The 21,659-nt window shown below is 54.6% G+C and overlaps 1 protein-coding gene across 9 annotated transcripts; it reads left to right on the forward strand.

Moving 5' to 3' along the window:
- Window positions 1–43: 43 nt before the first annotated feature.
- Window positions 44–21,290, forward strand: ALDH16A1 (aldehyde dehydrogenase 16 family member A1). Of its 9 annotated transcripts, XR_013530839.1 has the most exons (20): window positions 44–151; window positions 1,880–2,047; window positions 7,837–7,939; window positions 8,312–8,438; window positions 9,318–9,496; window positions 10,138–10,215; window positions 10,644–10,825; window positions 10,909–11,061; window positions 12,258–12,443; window positions 13,095–13,190; window positions 13,362–13,498; window positions 13,669–13,774; window positions 13,864–13,994; window positions 15,577–15,744; window positions 15,922–16,123; window positions 16,260–16,504; window positions 16,936–17,029; window positions 18,655–18,840; window positions 19,104–19,226; window positions 21,011–21,290. XR_013530839.1 is itself a non-coding variant. In XM_035287412.3 (18 exons), exons 2-18 carry the CDS (start codon window positions 1,958–1,960, stop codon window positions 21,170–21,172), a joined length of 2,409 nt encoding a protein of 802 aa, XP_035143303.3. In that variant the 5' UTR covers window positions 44–151; window positions 1,880–1,957; the 3' UTR covers window positions 21,173–21,290. The 9 variants fall into 9 exon arrangements, 8 of the variants coding, with proteins under 8 accessions (XP_035143303.3, XP_078215544.1, XP_078215545.1 ...); XM_035287412.3 differs by lacking the exons at window positions 16,260–16,504; window positions 16,936–17,029; XM_078359418.1 differs by lacking the exons at window positions 16,260–16,504; window positions 16,936–17,029 and having other exon boundaries at window positions 44–144.
- The last annotated feature ends 369 nt before the right edge of the window (window positions 21,291–21,659 follow it).

A 21,659-nucleotide genomic window follows, 5' to 3' on the forward strand; every position in this document is an offset into this window, starting at 1 on the left:
GAGGCGAATCCCTAATGCCACACTTCCTGTGTCTATGAAAGCCACACTTCCGGCCGGGCGCCGTGGTTTATGCCTGTAGTCTCAACACTTTGGCAGGCCAGGGCAAGAGGATCGCTTCAGGCCAGAAGTTCGAGACCAGCTTGGGTACAGAGTAAGCTAACACCCCCCCCACCCCCCCGCCCCAGCCTTATCTCTTAAAAAAAAAAAAAAAAAAGCGCCACACTCCCATTCTTTCCACAACCAAGACTGGCCCCGTTACTTTGCAGTGAAGGCTGCATTTTTCAAAACCTTAATCTCAATGTCTATCCTAAAAGGCACTCTTTTTATTTTTGAATTATCACTTCGTGCCAGTTCTAGATCCAGACCCCTAGTAAATATAATTAGAATTAAAAGCTGCACTTTCGGACTGGGAGGCCGAGGTAGAAGGATCGCTTAACCCAGGAGTTCAAGACCAGCCTAAGCAACATAGTGAGACCTTGTCTCTACAAAAAAAAGTTAGCCTAGTCCCAACTACTGTGCAGGCTGAAGCGGGAGAAGCGTTTAAGCCCGGAAAGTCGACGCGTCACTGCGCTCCAGCCTGGATGACAAAGCCTGTCTCAAGAAAATAAAAAGTAAAATACAAGCTGCACTTCCTGCTACCATAAAACAAGGCAGTAGGAAGACGCATCAACACGCCGACCCTTCTTTTTTTTTTTTTAATTATTATATTTTTTGAGACAGGGTCTTCCTCTGTCGGCCAGGCTGGAATGCAGTGGCATCAGATCGGCTCACTGTAACATACGCCTCCTGGGTTCAAATGGTTCTCCCGCCTCAGTCTCCTGAGTAGCTAAGATTACAGCCGCGTGCCACCACAGCCCGGCTAATTTTTTTTTTTTTTTTTTTTTTTTGAGACGGAGTTTCGCTCTTGTTACCCAGACTGGAGTGCAATGGCGCGATCTCGGCTCACCGCAACCTTCTCCTCCTGGGTTCAAGCAATTCTCCTGCCTCAGGCTCCCGAATAGCTGGGACTACAGGCACGTGCCACCATGCCCAGCTAATTTTTTGTATTTTTAGTAGAGACGGGGTTTCACCATGTTGACCAGGATGGTCTCTATCTCTTGACCTTGTGATCCACCCGCCTCGGCCTCCCAAAGTGCTGGGATTACAGGCGTGAGCACTGTGATCCACCGCGCCCGGCCAGCCCGGCTAATTTTTATATTATTTTTATTTTTTAATTGAGACGGGAATCTCGCTAAAAGGTTAGAGTGCAGTGACGCGATCCTGGCTCACTGCAACCTCCGCCTCCCGGGTTCAAGCAATTCTCCTGCCTCAGGCTTGCAAGAAGCCGGGACTACAGGCGCCTGCCACGACGCCCAGCTAATTTTTGTATTTTTAGTGGAGAGTTAGTTTCACCATATTGGCTAGACTGGTCTGGAACTCCTGATCTTCTGATCAGCCCGTCTCGGCCTCCCAAAGTGCTGGCATTACAGGCATGAGCCACCGTATTTTTAAGTAGAGACGGGGGGTGGGGGGGGGTTCACCATATTGGTCAGGCTGGTCTTGAACTCCCGACCTCAGGTGATTCGCTCACCTCGGCCTCCCAAAGTGTTGGGATTACAGCCGTGAGCCACAGCGCCCGGCCACACGCCGACCCTTCTAAAACCAGAACACTCATAACTATTCGCAAGGGACCCACATCGCAGGCTCCCCTTCCTCCCTGTTTTTTTTTTTTTTTAAATCTTTCCCGTTTTAAGCAGTGAGCATGCTCCTAACTACGCTTCCGGGTGCGGGACATGGGCGGGGCCCTCGCGTCCTAACGTAAAAAGTGTGGGCGTGACTGCTCGTTGTATCTCGTAGCCCCGCCCCATTCTAATTAACCCGCCCCTTTGGGTTGGAACAGGAGGTGTCGCCCTTCGACCCTCAAGGTTCCCCTTAACAGAGCGCCCGCAGTCTTCGTGGAAAGCGTTCCGGGTAGGCGATGGCTGCGACGCGTGCAGCGCCTCACGCCCGCGAGCTCTTCACCTCGCTGGAGTACGGACCGGTGCCGGAGAGCCACGCATGTGCACTGGTGAGAGCCTGCCCGGCCCGCGCTGCAGGCTGTGTTCCGCAGTCCTGGGCTTCCCGATTTTTCGCGCGGACTCCCGTCATCCATTGCGGCAGCTCAGCAGCTCCGCCTCTTTCAGTCCCCGTGATTCCCGCCGCCCAATAGCATCGCGCCCTGGGAGACGCTTCCTTGAGCGTTGGCGGTGGATGCTTCGGTGTTTTAGTCTGTTCCCATCATCCCCAGTGGTTTCTTGCCCTTTGGTCCTGAACTCTTCATGGTGTTTCCGCGGTTTTCCCAAACTCCTCTGTAAGCCCTTGTGATTCCTCAGGACCCCCTCAGAACCTGACGCGATCCCCCAGACCCCTTAGGATTATGGGGCTCCGGTGACCCACAACCCCCATTGTCTTTCTACGACTCCTCAAAACATCCTAGGGCTTCCATGGTCCTCCAGGGTCCCAGACCTCCCGGGGGACTCCCTTGATCCCCTTGAATACCCGGAGACCTTCAGAACTGCCATGGAGCCCCCGTGATACTCGTGGGGTTCATGTGACCCCATGGGAACTTTGAGGGGCCTAGAATACATCAGGACTTCCCGGTTTGTTTTTTGTTTTGTTTTGTTTTTTGAGCCAGGGTCTCACTCAGTCGCCCAAACTGAAGTGCAGTGGCGCAATCACAGCTCACTGCAGCCTCAACCTCCTGGGCGCAAGCGATCCTCCCACCTCAGCCTCCCGAGAGGCTAGCTGGGACCAGAAACGCGCACCGCCACTCCCAGCTAGTTTTTCTACTTTTTGTAGAGACAGGGTTTCAGTATGTTGGTCAGGCTGGTCTCAAACTCCTGGCTTCAAGAGATCCACCTGCCTCGGCCTCCCAAAGTGCTGGGATTACAGGCGTGAGCCACGGCGCCCGGCCACATCAGGACTTCCTGCGATTACTTGCGGCCCCTCACGATACCCTCATGGGGCTCCTATGATCCCTCTAGCTCTCATAATGCCCCATAGGGTTCCCAGGATTGTTTAGGGCCCCCCTAAAGTCCTCATGAGGGTCCCATGATCCCCTGGTGTTCCTCAGACCCTCCCTAAGACTCCCATGTTCCCTCAGAGGCCCCCAGAACCCTCATGGGGTTCCTGCAAATAAGTAGGGCACCTCAAACTTTCTGTCATTTCCCTAGATGCTGTTAGAATTCCCTCTTGGGGCTCTCATGATCCCCAGGGTCCCCAGCATCCAGCGTAAGGAGCTTAGGCTTCTTTGAACGGGAGTGCAGGAGGCCAGAGCGATGGTCCAAGTGGAAGGGACTGGATCAGAAGCCTAGCACAGCCCAGCACATGGGGAGGCCGAGACGGGAGGCTAACCTGAGCTCAGGAATTTAAGACCAACCTGGGCAGCACAGTGAAACCTGGTCTCTACTAAAATTAAAACATTGCAGCTACTTGGGAGGCAGAGGCTTGAACCCTGGAGGCGGAGGTTGTGGTGAGCCAAGATTGCACCATTGCACTCCAGCCTGGGTAACAAGAGCGAAACTCCGTCTCAAAAAAAAAATTGGGCTGGGCACAGTGGCTCACACCTTGTAATCCCAGCACTTTGGGAGTCCGAGGAGGGCAGGTCACCTGAGGTCAGCAGTTCGAGACCAGCCTGACCAACATGGTGAAACCCTGTCTCTACTAAAATATAAAAATTAGCCAGATGTGGTGGCGTGGGCCTGTAATCCTAGCCACTCGGGAGGCTGAGGCAGGAGAATCGCTTGAACCTGGGAGGCAAAGGTTGTAGTAAGCCAAGATTGCACCACTGCACTCCAGCCTGGGCAACAGAGCAAGACTCTGTCTCCAAAAAAAAATTAGCCGGGTGTGGCACTGCATACCTGTAGTCCCAGCTACTCAGGAGGCTGAAGTGGGAGGATCACCTGAGCCTGGGAGGTGCAGTGATCATACCACTGAACTCCAGCCTAGGTGACAGAATGAGACCCTGTCCCCCCCCAAAAAAAAAATTAACTTGGCTGGGTGTGGTGGCTCACGCCTGTAATCCTAGCACTTTGGGAGGCCAAGGTGGGTGGACCACCTGAGGTCAGAAGTTCAAGACCAGCCTGGCCATCATGGTGAAACCTCATCTTGAAAAAAAAAAAAAATTGGCCTGGTGCAGTGGCTCACACCTGTAATCCCAGCACTTTGGGAGGCCGAGGCGGGTGGATCACAAGGTCAAGAGATCGAGACCATCCTGGTCAACATGGTGAAACCCCGTCTCTACTAAAAATACAAAAAATTAGCTGGGCATGGTGACGCGTGCCTGTAATCCCAGCTACTCGGGAGGCTGAGGCAGGAGAATTGCCTGATCCCAGGAGGTGGAGGTTGCGGTGAGCCGAGATTGTGCCATTGCACTCCAGCCTGGGTAACAAGAGCAAAACTCCGTCTCAAAAAAAAAAAAAAAAATTAAGTTGAGGCCAGGCAGTTGGCTCACACCTGTAATAATCCCAGCAGTACAGGAGACCGAGGCAGGAGGATCACTTGCACCTAGGAGTTGGAGACCAGACTGGACAACATGGCAAGACCCCCCATCTTGATTAATATAAAAATAAAACATAGGCCGGGTGCGGTGGCTCAAGCCTGTAATCCCAGCACTTTGGGAGGCCGAGGCGGGTGGATCACAAGGTCAAGAGATTGAGACCATCCTGGTCAACACGGTTAAACCCCGTCTCTACTAAAAATACAAAAAATTAGCTGGGCATGGTGGCGCGTGCCTGTAATCCCAGCTACTCAGGAGGCTGAGGCAGGAGAATTGCCTGAACCCAGGAGGCGGAGGTTGCGGTGAGCCGAGATCGCGCCATTGCACTCCAGCCTTGGTAATAAGAGCGAAACTCCGTCTCAAAAAAAATTATAAATAAATAAATCATAAAAAGTGAAGCTGAGGTTTGGACTTGAGCCCTTGAATTCCAGACCCATGGTCTCGCTTACACCAGCAAAGATCTCAGCTGTGCAGTGTGAGGGCCAGACTCAACCAACAAACATGTTTTCTTTGGCCTGAACTTTACTTTTGAAGACGTGAAATGCTGGACAATTGATTCCATGTAAACATTCGTGAGCTCCTCTTGAAAATAAAATTCCAAAATGTGTCAACCTTTTGGCTCGACTTCCCTGACAAAAATCATCTGGAACCAATAGCTTCTGTCTTTCCGATGAATTGTCAGCTCTCCTCCAGGCCCTCTGCTCAGGCCTCTGGAACCCTGTGCAGCCTTCTGGAATTTTGTTTTTCTTTTGGGGGAAAATTTTCCAACTTCCACAGAATAATTCGTATTTATTTCGAACCCCTATTTAGCCATCACTCAGCTTCTACATCATCAACGTTGAGTCCAGCGTTGTTTCTCTCTGTATTTTCTTTGGAGTAATTTAAACAAACCCTAGCTGTCATCTGGTTCTCCTATAAATATTTGAATCCTTTCTTCAGACAAAGACGGGCTCATTTTATTGTATAACTACCATGCTCTGTCACCACACTTAATGACATTACATCATTCTTTCTGTTGGTTTGTTTGAGACAGGGTCTCCCTCTGTCGCCCAGGCTAGTGTTCAGTATTGCAATCACAGGTTGATGCAGCCTGGAACTCCTGGGCTCAAGCAATCCTCCCGCCCCAGCCTCCTGAGTAGCTGAGACCGCAGGTGTGTGTCACCATGACTGGGAGATTTTTAAATTTTTTATTGTAAAGATGGGCTCTCGCTGTGTCTGTCCAGGCAGGTCTCAAATTCCTCAGCTCAAGCAATCCTCCCGTCTCAGCATGGAAAAGTACAGGGATTACAGCTGTGAGCTACCATGCCCGGCCAACAGTCATTCTTTAATGTCATCTAATAACCAGTTCATGTTCGAATATTCCTGACTATCTCACAAATGTCTTTCCCTGTGGGTGTTTGAATTTGGAAGTTTTTTTTATTTTTTTGTAGATGGAATCTTGCTCTGTCACCTAGGCAAGTGGGGCGATCTCAGCTCACTGCAACCTCCACCTTCTGGGTTCAAGCTGTTTTCCTGCCTCAGCCTCCCAAGCAGCTAGAATTACAGTCTCCCGCCACCACACCTAGCTAATTGTTTTGTTTTTGTTTTCTTGTGACGGAGTTTCGCTCTTGTTACCCAGGCTGGAGTGCAGTGGTGCGATCTCGGCTCACCGCAACCTCCGCCTCCTGGGTTCAGGCAATTCTCCTGCCTCAGCCTCCTGAGTAGCTGGGATTACAGGCACGCGCCACCATGCCCAGCTGATTTTTTGTATTTTTAGTAGAGACGGGGTTTCACCATGTTGGCCAGGATGGTCTCGATCTCTTGACCTCCTGATCCACCCGCCTCAGCCTCCCAAAGTGCTGGGATTACAGGCTTGAGCCACCACACCCGGCCTGTTTTGTATTTTTAGTAGAGATGGGGTTTCACTATGGGGGCCAAACTTGTTTTGAACTCCTGACCTCAAGTGATCCTCCCGCCTCACCCTCCCACAGTGCTAGGATTACAGGCGTGAGCCACCGCTCCTGGCCCCAAATTTCTTTTATTATTTGTAGAGACAAGGTCTCACTCTGTTGCCCAGGCTGGAGTACAATGGCATGATCACAGCTCACTGTAGCCTCGAACACCTGGGCTCAAGGCTCAAGCAATCTTCTTGCTTCAGTCTCCTGAGTAGCTGGGATTACATGTGTGAACTGCCACATCCAGCTTGTTTTTATTTTTCAATTGTTTTTTGTAGAGATGGGGTCTCACTATGTTGCCCAGGCTGGTCTGGAACCCCTGGGCTCACGTGATCTTCATGCCTCGGCCTCTCAAAGTGCTGGGATTATAGGTATGGGCCACGGTGCCCAGCCATGATCCTCTTTATATGAACTATCCAGAATAGGCAAATTTGTAGAGATGGAAAGAAAATTATTGGTTGCTGGGGCTATGAGGAGGGGAGCATCATGACTGCTTCGTGGGTACAGGGTTTCTTTCTGGGGTGATGAAAATCTTCTAGAACTAGGCCGGGCACGGTGGCTCACACCTATAATCTCAGCACTTTTGGAGGCCATGGCAGGTGGATCACGTGAGGTCAGGAGTACAAGACCAGCCTGGCCAAAATAGTGAAACGCCATCTTTACTAAAAATACCAAAAATTATCTGGGCGTGATGGCGGGCACCTGTAGTCCCAGCTACTTGGGGGGCTGAGGCAGGAGAACCGCTTGAACCTGGGAGTAGGATGTTGCAGTGAGCCGAGTGCCACTGCACTCCAGCCTGGTGTGCAAGACTCCATCTAAAAAAAAAAAAAAAGAAAAACAGAAAAAAGCAAGCCAGGGGCCGTGGCTCACACCTGTAATCCCAGCACTTTGGGAGTCCCAGACGGGCAGATCTCGAGGTTAAGAGATCCAGACCATCCTGGCCAACATGGTGAAACTGTCTCTACTAAAAATACAAAAATTAGCTGGGCATGGTGGGCACCTATAGTTTCAGCTACTGGGGAGGCTAAGGCAGGAGAATCACTTGAACCTGGGAGGCGGAAGTTGCAGTGATCCAAGATCCCCCCACTGCAGTCCAGCCTCGGCAGAAGAGTGAAACTCCGTCTCAAACAACAAAAAAGAAAATGTTCCAGAAACAGACAGTGGCAATGGTTGCAGAACACTGTCAGTGTGCGAGGTGCCACCGCACTGCTGACCTCCGCACTTTCAAACGCTGTCTTTTACCACAGTTTTTTTTTAAGCAGTAGGAGAAAAGAAGGAGTCGAATGAGCAGAGGGAGACGGACGTTCCCTCCTAGAGGATTCTGGGTAGGGGATGAACTGCCCCAGCTCCTCCCAGACCCCTTTCCAAACTCTCCACCTCCCCCAGGCCTGGCTGGACACCCAGGACCGGTGCTTGGGCCACTATGTGAATGGAAAGTGGCTGAAGCCTGAACACAGGAATTCATTGCCTTGCCAGGATCCCATCACAGGTGCGAGATGTCCTCCAGTCATCAGTGGAGGAGTGGGATGTGTGCCTCTAGCCCTACCCACCAACACCCATTCCCCTTGCCTGAGGGCAGGGAGCAGCTGCTGATGGGAGAGGGGCGACGATGTCTGGTTCCTTCTGATAGCAGTCCACCCTAATTATGGTTCCGGGTCTCTGTGGAGGCTTTGTGAAACTGCTCTCTGGGAAGATCCCTTCCTTGCTCTGGAAGTGATGGTAGCTGTGACCCAGCAGAGAATGGGACCAGCTTTACAGCCTTAGGATGACGCCAGGCTCCGAAAATCTCAACCCCCTCCAGATCTGACCTGGGCTCCCTGCATCTCTCCTCCCATCTGAGTCCCTCCACTTTTCTTCCCAGGAGAGAGCTTGGCCAGTTGCCTGCAAGCACAGGCCGAGGATGTAGCCGCAGCTGTGGAGGCGGCCAGGATGGCATTTAAGAGCTGGAGTGCACAGCCTGGAGTCATCCGGGGCCAGCACCTGACCAGGTGATGCAGCTGAGATGTGGACCCCGGGAGGCAGGGACCCCCAGCATCCGCTCAAGACCATGGGAACAAAGGCTGTTTCCCAAGATCCCACTGAATTAAATTGCAGCTAAGGCTCAGATTCCCAGTATGTGCTGGAGGCGGCAGTGGCCAAAACCTGCATCTGTTTTCCACTGTTCACTGAGACTAGAAGCCACAGAGCTTCCATTTCCCAGGACCATCCTTGGAGCACGTTGAGGCTCCATTGCTCAGCAGTTCTCTGGGGCTGGTGAATTTCCTAGCTTCTTTAGGGGCAGCTAGAGACAAAAATCCCATTTCTGAAAATGCAAATGAGATTAGAAGCTAAGACTCAGTCTGGGTGCAGGGGCTCACGCCTGTAATTCTAACACTTGGGGAGGCCAAGGTGAGTGGATCACCTGAGGTCAGGAGGTCGAGACCAGCCTGGCCAACATGACAAAACCCTGTCTCTACTAAAAATACAAAAACTAGCTGGGTGTAGTGGTGCACACCTGTAATCCCAGTTACTCGGGTGGCTGAGGAAAGAGAATTGCTTGAGCCTGGGGGGTGGAGTTTTCAGTGAGCTGAGATCAAGCCATTACACTCCAGCCTGCATGTCGGGAGACTCCATCTCAAAGAAAAAAAAAAAAAAGTTAAGACTCAATTTCCCAGAAGCTTCAGAGATTTACCAGTGGCCAAGACCTTTACACAGCATCCTCAGGGTTTGTTTTTCCACGACTACAATTCCCATAAATCTTCACTGCCTTCTGCCCCAGGGAAATGGTGGGGCTCATGGGGATTGTCGTCCAGGTATATAGGAGCAGCCCAGGACTCTTTGAGGCTGAGGGCCATTGGAAAATGAGCAACTTCTTGCTTTCTCCACAGGCTTGCCAAGGTGATCCAGAAACACCAGCGGCTGCTGTGGACCCTGGAATCCCTGGTGACGGGGAGAGTAGTTCGAGAGGTTCGGGATGGGGACGTCCAGCTGGCCCAGCAGCTGCTCCACTACCATGCAATCCAGGCATCCACCCAGGAGGAGGCACTGGCAGGCTGGGAGCCCATGGGTAAGACCCTGGAGTTCTAGCCCCTAGCCTTCTCCTCCCAAATGACCCAGCAGTGCCAGCTCCAGAGCCCTCATTCTTCTTCTTTCGATTCTTTGAGACTGTTTCGCTCTTGTCACCCAGACTGGAGTTCAATGATGTGATCTCAGCTCACTGCACCCTCAACCTCCCTGGTTCAAGCGATTCTCCTGCCTCAACTCCTGAGTAGCTGGGATTATAGGCGTGCCCCATCAGGCCTGGCTAATTTTTGTATTTTTAGTAGAGATGGGGTTTCACCATGTTGTTTAGGCTGGTCTCGAACTCCTGACCTTGTAATCCACCTGCCTCAGCCTCCCACAGTATTGAGATTATAGGCAGGAGCCACTGTGCCCCCTCATTCTTTTTCTTTTTCAGACAGGGTGTTACTCTGTCACCCTGGCTAGAGTGCAGTGGTGCAATTACAGCTCACTGATGCTTCGACCTTCTGGGCTTGAGATCCTCCCATCTCAGCCTCCCAAGTAACTGGGACTACAACCATGCACCAGAACACCCAACTGGTTTTTTTTTCTTTATGTTTTGTAGCTATGGAGTCTCACCATGCGGCCCAGGCTCGTCTTGAACTCCCAGCCTCAAAGAATTCTCTCGCCTCATTTTTTTTCTTGTAGGAGTAATTGGCCTCATCCTGCCACCCACGTTCTCCTTCCTTGAGTTGATGTGGAGGATTTGCCCAGCCCTGGCTGTGGGTAAATGATGGGCTGGGGGGGGTCCTGACTCTTGGGTCTGAGAAAGGAGGAGATGGTGGGGCCCAAACTCTAGAATCTGAGAGATAAAGGGGCTGGGGGCCCGGACTCCCAGGTCTAAGGGAGGAGGAGCTGGGGGCCTGGACACTGGGTCTGAGGGAGGAGGGTCTGAGGCCTGGACTCCTGGGTCTGAGGGAGGAGGGGCTGGGGTCTGGACTCCCGGGTCTGAGGGAGGAGGGGCTGGGGGCCTGGACTCCTGGGTCTGAGGGAGGAGGGTCTGAGGCCTGGACTCCTGGGTCTGAGGGAGGAGGGGCTGGGGTCTGGACTCCCGGGTCTGAGGGAGGAGGGGCTGGGGGCCTGGACTCCTGGGTCTGAGGGAGGAGGGGCTGGGGTCTAGGCTCCCAGGTCTTTGAGCTGCTCAACTTCCCCAGGCTGCACTGTAGTGGCCCTCGTGCCCCCCGCCTCCCCGACGCCCCTCCTCCTGGCCCAGCTGGCAGGGGAGCTGGGCTCATTCCCAGGAATCCTGAATGTCATCAGTGGCCCTGCCTCCCTGGGGCCCATCCTGGCCACCCAGCCTGCAATCCAGAAGGTGGCCTTCTGCGGAGCCCTGGAGGTATCTTCAGGTTGGGGGTTGGGGTGGAACATAGCTGGGGGCTGCAAGGCTCCTCCTGCAGCTGAATTAGGCGGGGTCCCTAGGAAGGACGTGTCCTTCGTCGGAGCCTGGCGGGCGAGTGCGTGGAGCTGGGCCTGGCACTGGGGATGGAGTCGCTGCTGCTGCTGACAGACACCGCGGACATGGACTCAGCTGCGGAGGGCGTGGTGGACGCCGCCTGGTCCGACCGCGGCCCGGTGAGACCCTGCGCTCCTGTCCCGCACACCCTGGAGGCGGTCTGCCTCTATCTCCAGCCCTCAAGTTTGTTTTTATTTGTTGTTGTTTTTTGTTTTGTATCTCTGTTCATTTTATTATTTTGTTGAGATGGAGTTTTGCATTAGCCGGGCGTGGTAGCTCACGCTGTAATCCCAGCACTTTGGCCGAGGCAGGTGGATCACCTAACGTTAGGAGTTCGAGACCAGCCTGACCAACATGGTGAAACCCTGTCTCTAAAAAAAAAAGAACGGAGTTTCACTCTTGTCGTCCAGGCTGGAGTGCAGTGGCACGGTCTCCGCTCACCGCAACCTCCACCTCCTGGGTTCAAGTGATTCTCCTGCCTCAGCCTCCCGAGTAGCTGGGATTACAGAGGCCCACCACCATGCCCAGCTAATTTTGTGTATTTTTAGTATAGACAGGATTTCACCATGTTGGCCAGGCAGGTTTTGAACTCCTGACCTCAGGTGATCCACCCACCTCGGCTAGGATTGCAGGCGTGAGCTCTGCCTCTCTGTTCTTCTTTTTTTTTTAAAGATGGGGTTTTTTCATGATGGCCAGGCTGGTCTTGAACTCCTGACCTCTGGTGATCCACCCACCTCGGCCTCCCAAAGTGCTAGGATTATAGGTGTGAGCCACCTCTCTGTTCTTTAGGTCTCTGTTGATTTTTTTTTTTTTTTTTTTTTGAGACAGAGTCTCACTCTGTCACCCAGGCTAGAGTGCAGTGGTGCGATCTCAGCTCACTGCAGACGCCGCCTCCCAGGTTCAAGTGATTCTCCTGCCTCAGCCTCCTGAATAGCTGGGACTATAGGCAGGCGCCACCACACCCAGCTAATTTTTGTATTTTTAGTAGAGTCGGGGTTTCAACATGTTGGCCAGGATGGTCTCGCTCTCTTGACCTCATGATCTGCCCACCTTGGCCTCCCAGAGTGTTGGGATTACAGGCGTGAGCCACCTCGCCTGGCCTCTCTGTTCTTTGGGACTCTGTTGATTTCTCTGAGTGTCTGTGTCCCTCGTTTTCCAGCCTCTGTCTTCACTCTTCAGATCACCAACTTGTGATTCCACCTCTGCCCCAGGCATGGCCCTGAGCACCATCTCCCTGACCCTGCGCCATCTCTGAGTCTCAGCCCTCCCGCCGCGGTGGCCCTGAGTCGGCACCTGATGCCGCTTTTCCTCACAGGGCGGCCTCAGGCTCCTCATCCAGGAGTCTGTGTGGGATGAGTTCATGAGGCGGCTGCAGGAGCGGATGGGACGTCTTCGGAGTGGCCGAGGGCTGGATGGGGCCGTGGATATGGGGACCCGGGGGGCTGCAGCATGTGACCTGGCCCAGCGCTTTGTACATGAGGCCCAGAGCCAGGGTGCACAGGTGAGGCAAGGGCAGAGATTTTAAGGTGTCAGGGGAGGAGAGGCCTGCAGACAGAGCTCCTGGGTCTGAGGGAGGAGGGGCTAGGCCTGGACTCCTGGGTCTGAGGGAGGAGGGGCTGGGGATCTGGTATCCTGGGTCTGAGGCAGGAGGGACTGGGAGCCTGGACTCCTGGGTCTGAGGGAGGAGGGGCTGGGGATCTGGACTCCTGGGTCTAAGGCAGGAGGGACTGGGAGCCTGGACTCCTGGGTCTGAGGGAGGAGGCCTGGGGCCTGGTCTCCTGGGTCTGAGGGAGGAGGGCTGGGGCCTGGACTCCTGGGTCTGCGGGAGGAGCGGATGGGGGCCTGGACTCCTGGGTCTGAAGGAGGAGTGGCTGGGGCCTGGACTCCTGGGTCTGAGGGAGGAGGGGCTGGGGCCTGGACTCCTGGGTCTGAGGGAGGAGGGGCTGGGGCCTGGACTCCTGGGTCTGAGGGAGGAGGCCTGGGGCCTGGACTTCTGGGTCTGAGGGAGGAGGGGCTGGGCCTGGACTCCTGGGTCTGAGGGAGGAGGGCTGGGGCCTGGACTCCTGGGTCTGAGGGAGGGGCTGGGGCCTGGACTCCTGGGTCTCAGCAGGAAGGGACTGGAGGTTGACTTCTAGATCATTTCTCTCCCTAGGTGTTCCAGGCTGGCGATGTGCCCCCAAAAAGGCCCTTCTATCCCCCAACCTTGGTCTCCAACCTGCCCCCAGCCTCCCCCTGTGCCCAGGCAGAGGTAAGTCTCTTAGGGCTGCAGAGCGCCTGCGGAAGCCCCTGAGGTGACCACATGCCCCAGGCCTGGGGCTGCTGCCTGCTCTCAGCTCCTCCCCGGTGGGTGGGCCCCGGAGGGCGGGACTGGAGGGTAGGGCTGAGCCAGGCTGCCTGAGCTCCCGGTCACTGCTTGCAGGTTCCGTGGCCTGTGGTCGTGGCCTCCCCCTTCCGCACAGCCAAGGAGGCACTGGCAGTGGCCAATGGGACGCCCCGTGGGGGCAGCGCCAGCGTGTGGAGCGAAAGGCTGGGGCAGGCGCTGGAGCTGGGCTATGGGTCAGTCTGCGTGTCCCCGTGGCCCGTGTGCTCACTCCTCCTTTTTGTCTTCACAGCTTCATCTCCCTTCATCTCCCTTCTCCCGGGCTCGCTCCCCACACCTTTAACTCATCCCTCCCTGGCCTGCCGCTGTCTGCTTTCCTCTGTCGATGTCTTCATCTTCCCCACAGGCTCCAGATGGGCACCGTCTGGATCAACGCCCACGGCCTCAGAGACCCTTCAGTGCCCACAGGTGGCTGCAAGGAGAGTGGGTGTTCCTGGCACGGGGGCCCCGACGTGAGCACACCCCTCCTCATCACCCACCCCATGTGCCCATGACACTTGCATCTGCCCCTTGCATCCTCCTGACACCGTCCCTCTCACAGGGGCTGTATGAGTATCTGCGGCTCTCAAGGACCCCCACTCAGGTGTGCTGCCTATCCAAGAACATGAGCTATGACACCTTTGGCCTCGCTGTTCCCTCAACCCTGCCGGCCGGGCCTGAAATCGGGCCCAGGTGAGTTGTTGGGGGCTGGTGGTCTGGGGGGTGAACAGGGAGAAGGGAATGAATGCTCGCTTCCGCATGGACTGGAGGGCTGGTGCGAGGTCTGTCCAAGCCGTCTCGTGATCCTGCTGAGTACCACACTGTGGCCTCACACTCATCCCACCCCAGGCCTGGTGAGACTCTCAGCTCTGCCCCATGAATGTCTGTGCTCTCCCAGAAACTCATGGGTCTAGAAGCTTGGGGTCCCCAGAGGCTCATGGGAGAAGCCTGGGGTCCCCCAGAGTCATGGGAGCAGGAGTTTAGGGTCTACCAAAGCTCATAGGAGCAGGAGCTTAGAGTGACCCGGAAGCTCATGGGAGTAGAAGCTTCGGGTCCTCCAGGGGCTCATGGGAACAGGAATTTGGAGTGCCCCTCAGGCTCATGGGAGCAGTTTTTAGAGTATTCCAGAGGCTTATGGGAGCAGGAGTTTAGGGTACCCAGAGGCTCATGGGAACAAGGGTTGGGGGTCCCCTAGAGGTTCATGGGAGAAGAAGCTTGGGGTCCCCCAGAGACTCATGGGAACATGAGTTTAAGATCCCCTCCAGAGACTCAAGGGAGCAGAAGTTTAGGGTCTACCAGAGGCTCATAAAAATAGGTGCATAGGGTCTCCCAGAGGCTCATGGGAGCAGAAGCTTTCGGTCCTCCAGAGATTCATGGGAACAGAAATTTGGGATACCCCTCAGGCTCATGGGAGCAGGCTCATTAGAGTCTACCAGAGGCTCATGGGAGAAGGAGTTTAGTGTCCCCCAGAGGCCCATGGGAGAAGGAGTTTGGTGTCCCCCAGAGGCTCATGGGAGAAGAAGTTTGGTGTCCCCCAGAGGCTCATGGGAGCAGGAGTTTGGTGTCCCCCAGAGGCTCATGGGAGCATGAGTTTAGTGTCCCCCAGAGGCTCATGGGAGAAGGAGTTTGGTGTCCCCCAGAGGCCCATGGGAGAAGGAGTTTGGTGTCCCCCAGAGGCTCATGGGAGAAGGAGTTTGGTGTCCCCCAGAGGCCCATGGGAGAAGGCGTTTGGTGTCCCCCAGAGGCTCATGGGAGAAGGAGTTTGGTGTCCCCCAGAGGCCCATGGGAGAGGGAGTTTAGTGTCCCCCAGAGGCCCATGGGAGCAGGAGTTTAGTGTCCCCCAGAGGCTCATGGGAGAAGGAGTTTAGTGTCCCCCAGAGGCCCACGGGAGCAGGAGTTTAGTGATCCCCAGAGGCCCATGGGAGTAGGAGTTTAGAGCACCCAAAGGGTCAAGGGAACAGGGATTTGGGGTCCCCTGAGGATCAGGGGAGCAGAAACTTTGGTTCCTCCAGAGGCTCAGAGGAGCAAGAATTTGGGGTTCCCCAGAGGCTCATGGTAGCAGTTTAGGGTCCTCCAGAATCTCATGGGAGGAGCTTAGGTCCCCCAGTGAATCATGGGAGCAGGAGTTTAGGGTCCCCCAGAGGCTCATGGGAACAGGGATTTGGAATGCCCCAGAGGCTCACAGGAACCAAGGTCGTCTTCCCAGTGGGGTAGAGCATAAGGCCTTAGCAGATCCAGGCCCCAGACCTCCTCCTCATGTCGTACCCTACTCCAGCCCAGCACCCCCCTATGGGCTCTTCATCGGGGGCCGTTTCCAGGCTCCTGGGGCCCGAAGCTCCAGGCCCATCTGGGATTCGTCCGGCAACCTCCATGGCTATGTGGCTGAAGGCGGAGCCAAGGACATCCGAGGTGCTGTGGAGGCCGCTCACCAGGCTGCCCCTGGGTAAGATGGGTCACACGGGAAAGCCCAGGGGGCATGGCATGGCAGAGGGGAGTCTGGGGCCCCCAACAGTTGATAGACTGGGAGGCTGAACCCCCAGGGTAGGGACTGTGGACAGAGGTGGTGTTGAGAGAGCCAAGGCCAGGATGCCAACCCCAAGTGTGCACTGTCTGTCCACAGCTGGGCGGGACAGTCCCCAGGGGCGCGGGCAGGCCTGCTATGGGCCCTGGCGGCCGCACTGGAGCGCCGGAAGTCAACCCTGGCCTCCAGGCTGGAGAGGCAGGGAGTGGAGCTCAAGGCTGCCGAGGTGGAGGTGGAGCTGAGCGCGAGGCGACTTCGGGCATGGGGGGCCCGGGCCCAGGCCCAAGGCCACACTCTACAGGTGAAGGGTCTGTGGGCAGCCACAAGAGCCGGGCAGGCAGGGTGGGGCTCATAACAGAGGCTGTGAGATCCTGGCCCAGCCCCACGGCCTTCCATGGGAGGATCATCAGCAATGGTTTCATCTTTCTGTACCTCAGTTTCCTCATCGGTGTAGTGAGTGGGTGCACACCCCACCTCATAGAGTAGCGTTCACCAGATGACGGTTAGTGACGCCTTCCTGGACTGAAACCCGTTTAGTGGCTGTGATAGGCGGCTCTTGCATTGCTGTAAAGAAACACCTGGGCCGCGTGTGGTGGCTCACGCCTGTAATCCCAGCACTTTGGGAGGTCGAGGTGGGCAGACCACTTGGGCCCAGGAGTTCAAGACCAGCCTGGCCAACATGGTAAGACCCAATCTTTACTAAAAATACAAACATTCGCTGGGCATGGTGGTGTGTACCTGTATTTCCAGCTACTTGGGAGGCTGAGTAGGAGAATCACTTGAACCCAGGAGGCAGAGGTTGCAGTGAGCCGAGATTGCACCACCGCACTCCAGCCTGGGTGACAGAGCAAGGCCCTGTGTCACAAAAAGAAACACCTGGCGAAGTGTGGTGGCTCACACCTGTAATCCCAGCACTTTGGGAGGCAAAAGTGGGTAGATCGCTTGAGGCAAGGAGTTTGAAACCAGTCTAGGCAACACACTGAAAACCTGTCTCTACAAAAAATAGAAAAATTAGCTGGGTGTTGGCACCAGCCTCCCTCCCTCAGCCTCCTGGGTATCTGGGATCACAAGTACACACCAGCACACATGCCTGGGTTTTGTTGTATTTTGTAGAAACAGGAGTCTCGCCATGTTGCCCAGGCTGATCTAGATCCTGGCTTTAAGTGATCCACCTGTCCTGACCTCCCAAAGTGCTGGGATTACAGGCGTGAGTCTCAGATTACATTTCAACATGAGGTTGGGTGGGACATCCAAACTATATCATGGGCCAAAATGTGTTTTCTTTCTTTTTTAATTTGACTTTAAGTTCTGGTATATGTGTACGGAACGTGCAGGTTTGTGACATAGGTGTATGTGTGCCATGGTGGTTTGCTGCACCTGCTGACCTGTCTTACAAATTCCCTCCCCTTGTCCCCCGCCCCCCAACACATTTTTTTCTTTCTTTTTTTTTTTTTTTTTTTTTTTTTAAGATGGGTTTTCACCATGTCGGTCAGACTGGTCTTGAACTCCCGACCTCAGGTGATCTGCCCACCTTGGCCTCCAAAGTGCTTGGATTACAGGTGTGAGCCACCACGCCCGACCCCCACAACACATTTCTTTCTTTTCTTTTCTTTTTTCTTTTTTGAGACAGAGTCTTGCTCTGTTGCCAGGCTGAAATGCAGTGGCGCGATCTCCGCTCACCACAACGTCTGCCTCCCGGGTTCAAATAATTCTCCAACCTCAGCCTCTCGAGTAGCTGGGACTACAGGCAACCACCACCACGCCCGCTAAGTTTTTGTATTTTTAGTAGAGACAGGGTTTCACTACGTTAGCCAGGCTGGTCTCGAACTCCTGACCTCAAGTGATCCGCCCACCTTGGCTTCCCAAAGAGTTGGCATTACAGGCATGAGCCACCACACCTGGCCAGTTTGGCCCTTTTTCTGGGGGGATGTGATAGGATGTTCCTTAGACTTTTGCCCAGCAGGAAATGATGGAGATATTCCTACAGTTGGACCTTTGACTGGTGGGGTGTGATTAAAAAAAAAGTCAGGTAGCCAGGCTCAGTGGCTCACGTCTACAATCCCAGCACTTTAGGAGGCTGAGGTGGGTGGATCACTTGAGGTCAGGAGTTCACACCCAGCCTGGCCAACATGGTGAAATCCCATCTCTACTAAAGATGCAAAAATTAGCCAGGTGTGATAACGCACACTTGTAATCCCAGCTACTTGGGAAGCTGAGGCAGGAGAATCACCTGAACCTGGGAGGTGGAGGTTGCAATTAGCTGAGATCGTGCCACTGCACTCCAGCCTGGGCAACAGAGCAGGACTCCATCTCAAAAAAAAAAAGAGGCCGGGCGCAGCAGCTCACGCCTGTAATCTCAGCACTTTGAGAGGCCAAGGCAGGTGGATCACAAGTTCAGGAGTTCAAGGCCAGCCTGGGGAACACAGTGAAACCCCGTCTCTACTAAAATACAAAAAAATTACCCGGGTGTGGTGGCACGTGTCTGTAATCCCAGCTACTCGGGAGGCTGAGGCAGGAGAATTGCTTGAACCTGGGAGGCGGAGGTTGCAGTGAGCCGAGATTGTGCCATGCAATCTCAGAGTGAGACTCCATCTCTAAAAAAAAAAGAAAAGAAAAAGAAATACAGTCAGATGGATGGACAGGACGTTTCTAACAGCCTGAGCCCCCGTGGAATGTTTCGCTTTGACCAGGGTCTGGGAAATGACGGGGGGCTTACACAGTGGTGCAGTCTGGACTAACACCAAGTGTTGGCGAGGATGTGGGAGAACACGATCTCTCATTCACTGCTGGGTGGGCTCCCCTGCCCCATGCTTGACCTGCCTGTCCCTGCAGGTATCGGGGCTGAGAGGCCCTGTGCTGTGCCTGCGGGAGCCACTGGGTGTGCTGGCTGTGGTGTGTCCGGACGAGTGGCCCTTGCTTGCCTTCGTGTCCCTGCTTGCTCCCGCCCTAGCCTGCGGAAACACTGTGGTCATGGTGCCCAGCGCAGCCTGTCCCCTGCTGGCCCTGGAGGTCTGCCAGGTATAGTCCCCTGCCTTCCTGCCTGCCTCTGCTCCCCGTAGCCTCTGGGTGACAGACAAAAGAGCGTGGCTCTTAACCACCCTCCGTGATAACCACGATGTCCCCACCCCAGCATCCAAGCCTTCACTCCTCAGGGACCCAGTGCCCATTCTTAACCCAGGCCTGGGGCCTTTTTGTCCACGAACCCCGTCCCGCTGGATGCCCGCTAAGCCTTGCCCTGTCCCCATAGCCCTCCCAACTCTCCCATTCTCTCCATCCCCCAGGACATGGCCACCCTGTTTCCAGCGGGCCTGGCCAACGTGGTGACAGGAGACCGGGACCACCTGACCCGCTGCCTGGCCTTGCACCAGGACGTCCAGGCCCTGTGGTATTTCGGATCCGCCCAGGTGCTCTTTGCCATCTTCATCATCTCACACTTCCAACAGGCTCCTCCTTTTCTGGAAACACAGCCCCACCCTCTTAGAATTCCTGTTGCTAAGGGGAGTAACTCCTTGACAACAAGGTTCTGAGGCCCCGCCCTTAAGATGCCAGTTACTAAGGAAGAGGCAGGCCTTAGCAACAAGGGCCTGAGAGCTGCCCAGCCCCAAGACCTCATCTCAGTGGACAGCTGATGCTAAGGACCACACCCTAGAACCTCCCAGGCTCAAGCCACCATCTCACCTCAGCTTCCTGGGTAGCTGGGACTATGCCAAGCTAAATTTTTTTATTTTGTAGAGACCGGTTTCTCTGTGTTGCCTAGGCTGATCTCAAACTCCTGGGCTCAAGTGATCTACCCAACTTGGCGTCCCAAAGTGCTGGGATTACACATGTGAGCCGGCACAACTGGCTGAGTCCACTATTTATTTATTTAGACAGTCTCACTCTGTCGCCCAGGCTGGAGTGCAGTGGCATGATCTCGGCTCACTGCAACCTCTGCCTCCCGGTTTCAAGTGATTCTCCTGGCTCTCAAGTAGCTGAGACCACAGGCACGGGCCACCACGCCCAGCTAATTGCTGTTGGTTTTTTTTAGTACAGACGGGCTTTCGCCATATTGGCCAGGCTGGTCTCAAACTCCTGACCTTGAGAAATCTGCCTGCCTCAGGCTCCCAAAACGTTGAGATTACAGGCGTGAGCCACTGTGCGCAGCCAATTTTTACTTTTTTTTTTCTTTGAGACAGAGTCTCGTTCTATAGCCCAGGCTGGAGTGCAGTGGCACAATCTCAGTTCACTGCAACCTCTGCCTCCCAGGTCCTGGTTCAAGCAGTTCTCCTGCCTCAGCCTCCCGAGTAGCTGGGATTACAGGCATGCATCACCATACCCAGCTGATTTTTTTATTGTAGTAGAGATGGGGTTTCACCATGTTGGGCAGGCTGGTCTTGAACTCCTGACCTCATGATTCACCCACCTCAGCCTCCCAAAGTGCTGGGATTACAGGAGTGAGCCACCACACCCAGCCATAATTTTTACTTTTTAAATAGTGATCAGGTCTCACTATGTTATCCAGGCTGGTCTTGAATTCCTGAGCTCAAGTGATTCTCCTGCCTCAGGCTCCCCAAGTGCTGGGATTACAGCAGTGAGCCACCATGCCCCACCATCCACTCTCTTAAACCTGTTGCTAACAGATGTGAAATTGTTCTTAAGAGCCTGGGCCCCATTCCTTTGAACTTGGGCTGTTAAGAGAGAGGAAATTGCAGGGCTGGGCGCGGTGGCTCACGCCTGTAATCCTAGCACTTTGGGAGGCCAAGGCGGGTGGATCACGAGGTCAAGAGATCGAGACCATCCTGGTCAACATGGTGAAACCCCATCTCTACTAAAAATACAAAAAATTAGCTGGGCATGGTGGCACATGCCTGTAATCCCACCTACTCAGGAGGCTGAGGCAGGAGAATTGCCTGAACCCAGGAGGCGGAGGTTGTGGTGAGCCGAGATCGCGCCATTGCACTCCAGCCTGGGTAACAAGAGAGAAATTCCGTCTCAAAAAAAAAAAAAAATAGAGAGGAAATTCCCTAACCACTGGGTCAAATGCTTTTCCCTCCCATCTGGAAGTTTTGCTTGGGAGGAGTGGAGCATTGTAGCTACTGAGCCTGGTCCAGCCTGAAGGCCCTTTCAGTAACAGTCCTCATCGCGGAGGCAGCAGGTGATTAGCAACAAGCCCATAGAAGTGCTGACCCCCGCTCTCTCCCCACCTCAGGGCTCGCAGTTTGTGGAGTGGGCCTCGGCAGGAAACCTCAAACCAGTGTGGGTGAGCAGGGGCTGCCCGCGGGCCTGGGACCAGGAGACCGAGGGGGCAGGCCCGGAACTGGGGCTGAGAGCTGCGAGGACCAAGGCCCTATGGCTGCCCATGGGGGACTGATGCCTGAGCACCACCCGCTGCATTTTGGACGTCTTGGACCAGGGGAGATGGATCCCCACAGATTCCTGGGACTTCCCCCTTCTTGTTCCTGTGTCTTCCAATAAACTCTCCGACCAACCCTAGCTGTGTTTCTGCAGGAAGAAAGGGAGTAGTGGCCAGGCATGGCGGCTCACGCCTGTAATCCCAGCTACTCAGGAGGCTGACGCAGGAGAATCACTTGAACCCAGGAGGCAGAGGTTGCAGTGAGCCGAGATCACGCCACTACACTTCCAGCCTGGGCGACAGAGTGAGACTCCATTGGGAAAAAAAAAGGAAGTAGTAACATCTGGCAGATTTGAGGCTTTTTTCTTTTTTTTTTGAGATAGAGTCTGGCTCTGTCACCCCAGGCTAGAGCAAAGTGGCGCAATCTTGGCTCAGAGCAGCCTCAGCCTCTGGGGCTCAAGGGATCCTCATGCTTCAGCCTCACATGTAGCTGGGGCCACAGACA

The sequence above is a fragment of the Callithrix jacchus genome, chromosome 22 (genome assembly GCF_049354715.1).
Source record: "Callithrix jacchus isolate 240 chromosome 22, calJac240_pri, whole genome shotgun sequence".
Lineage (NCBI taxonomy): Eukaryota > Metazoa > Chordata > Mammalia > Primates > Cebidae > Callithrix > Callithrix jacchus.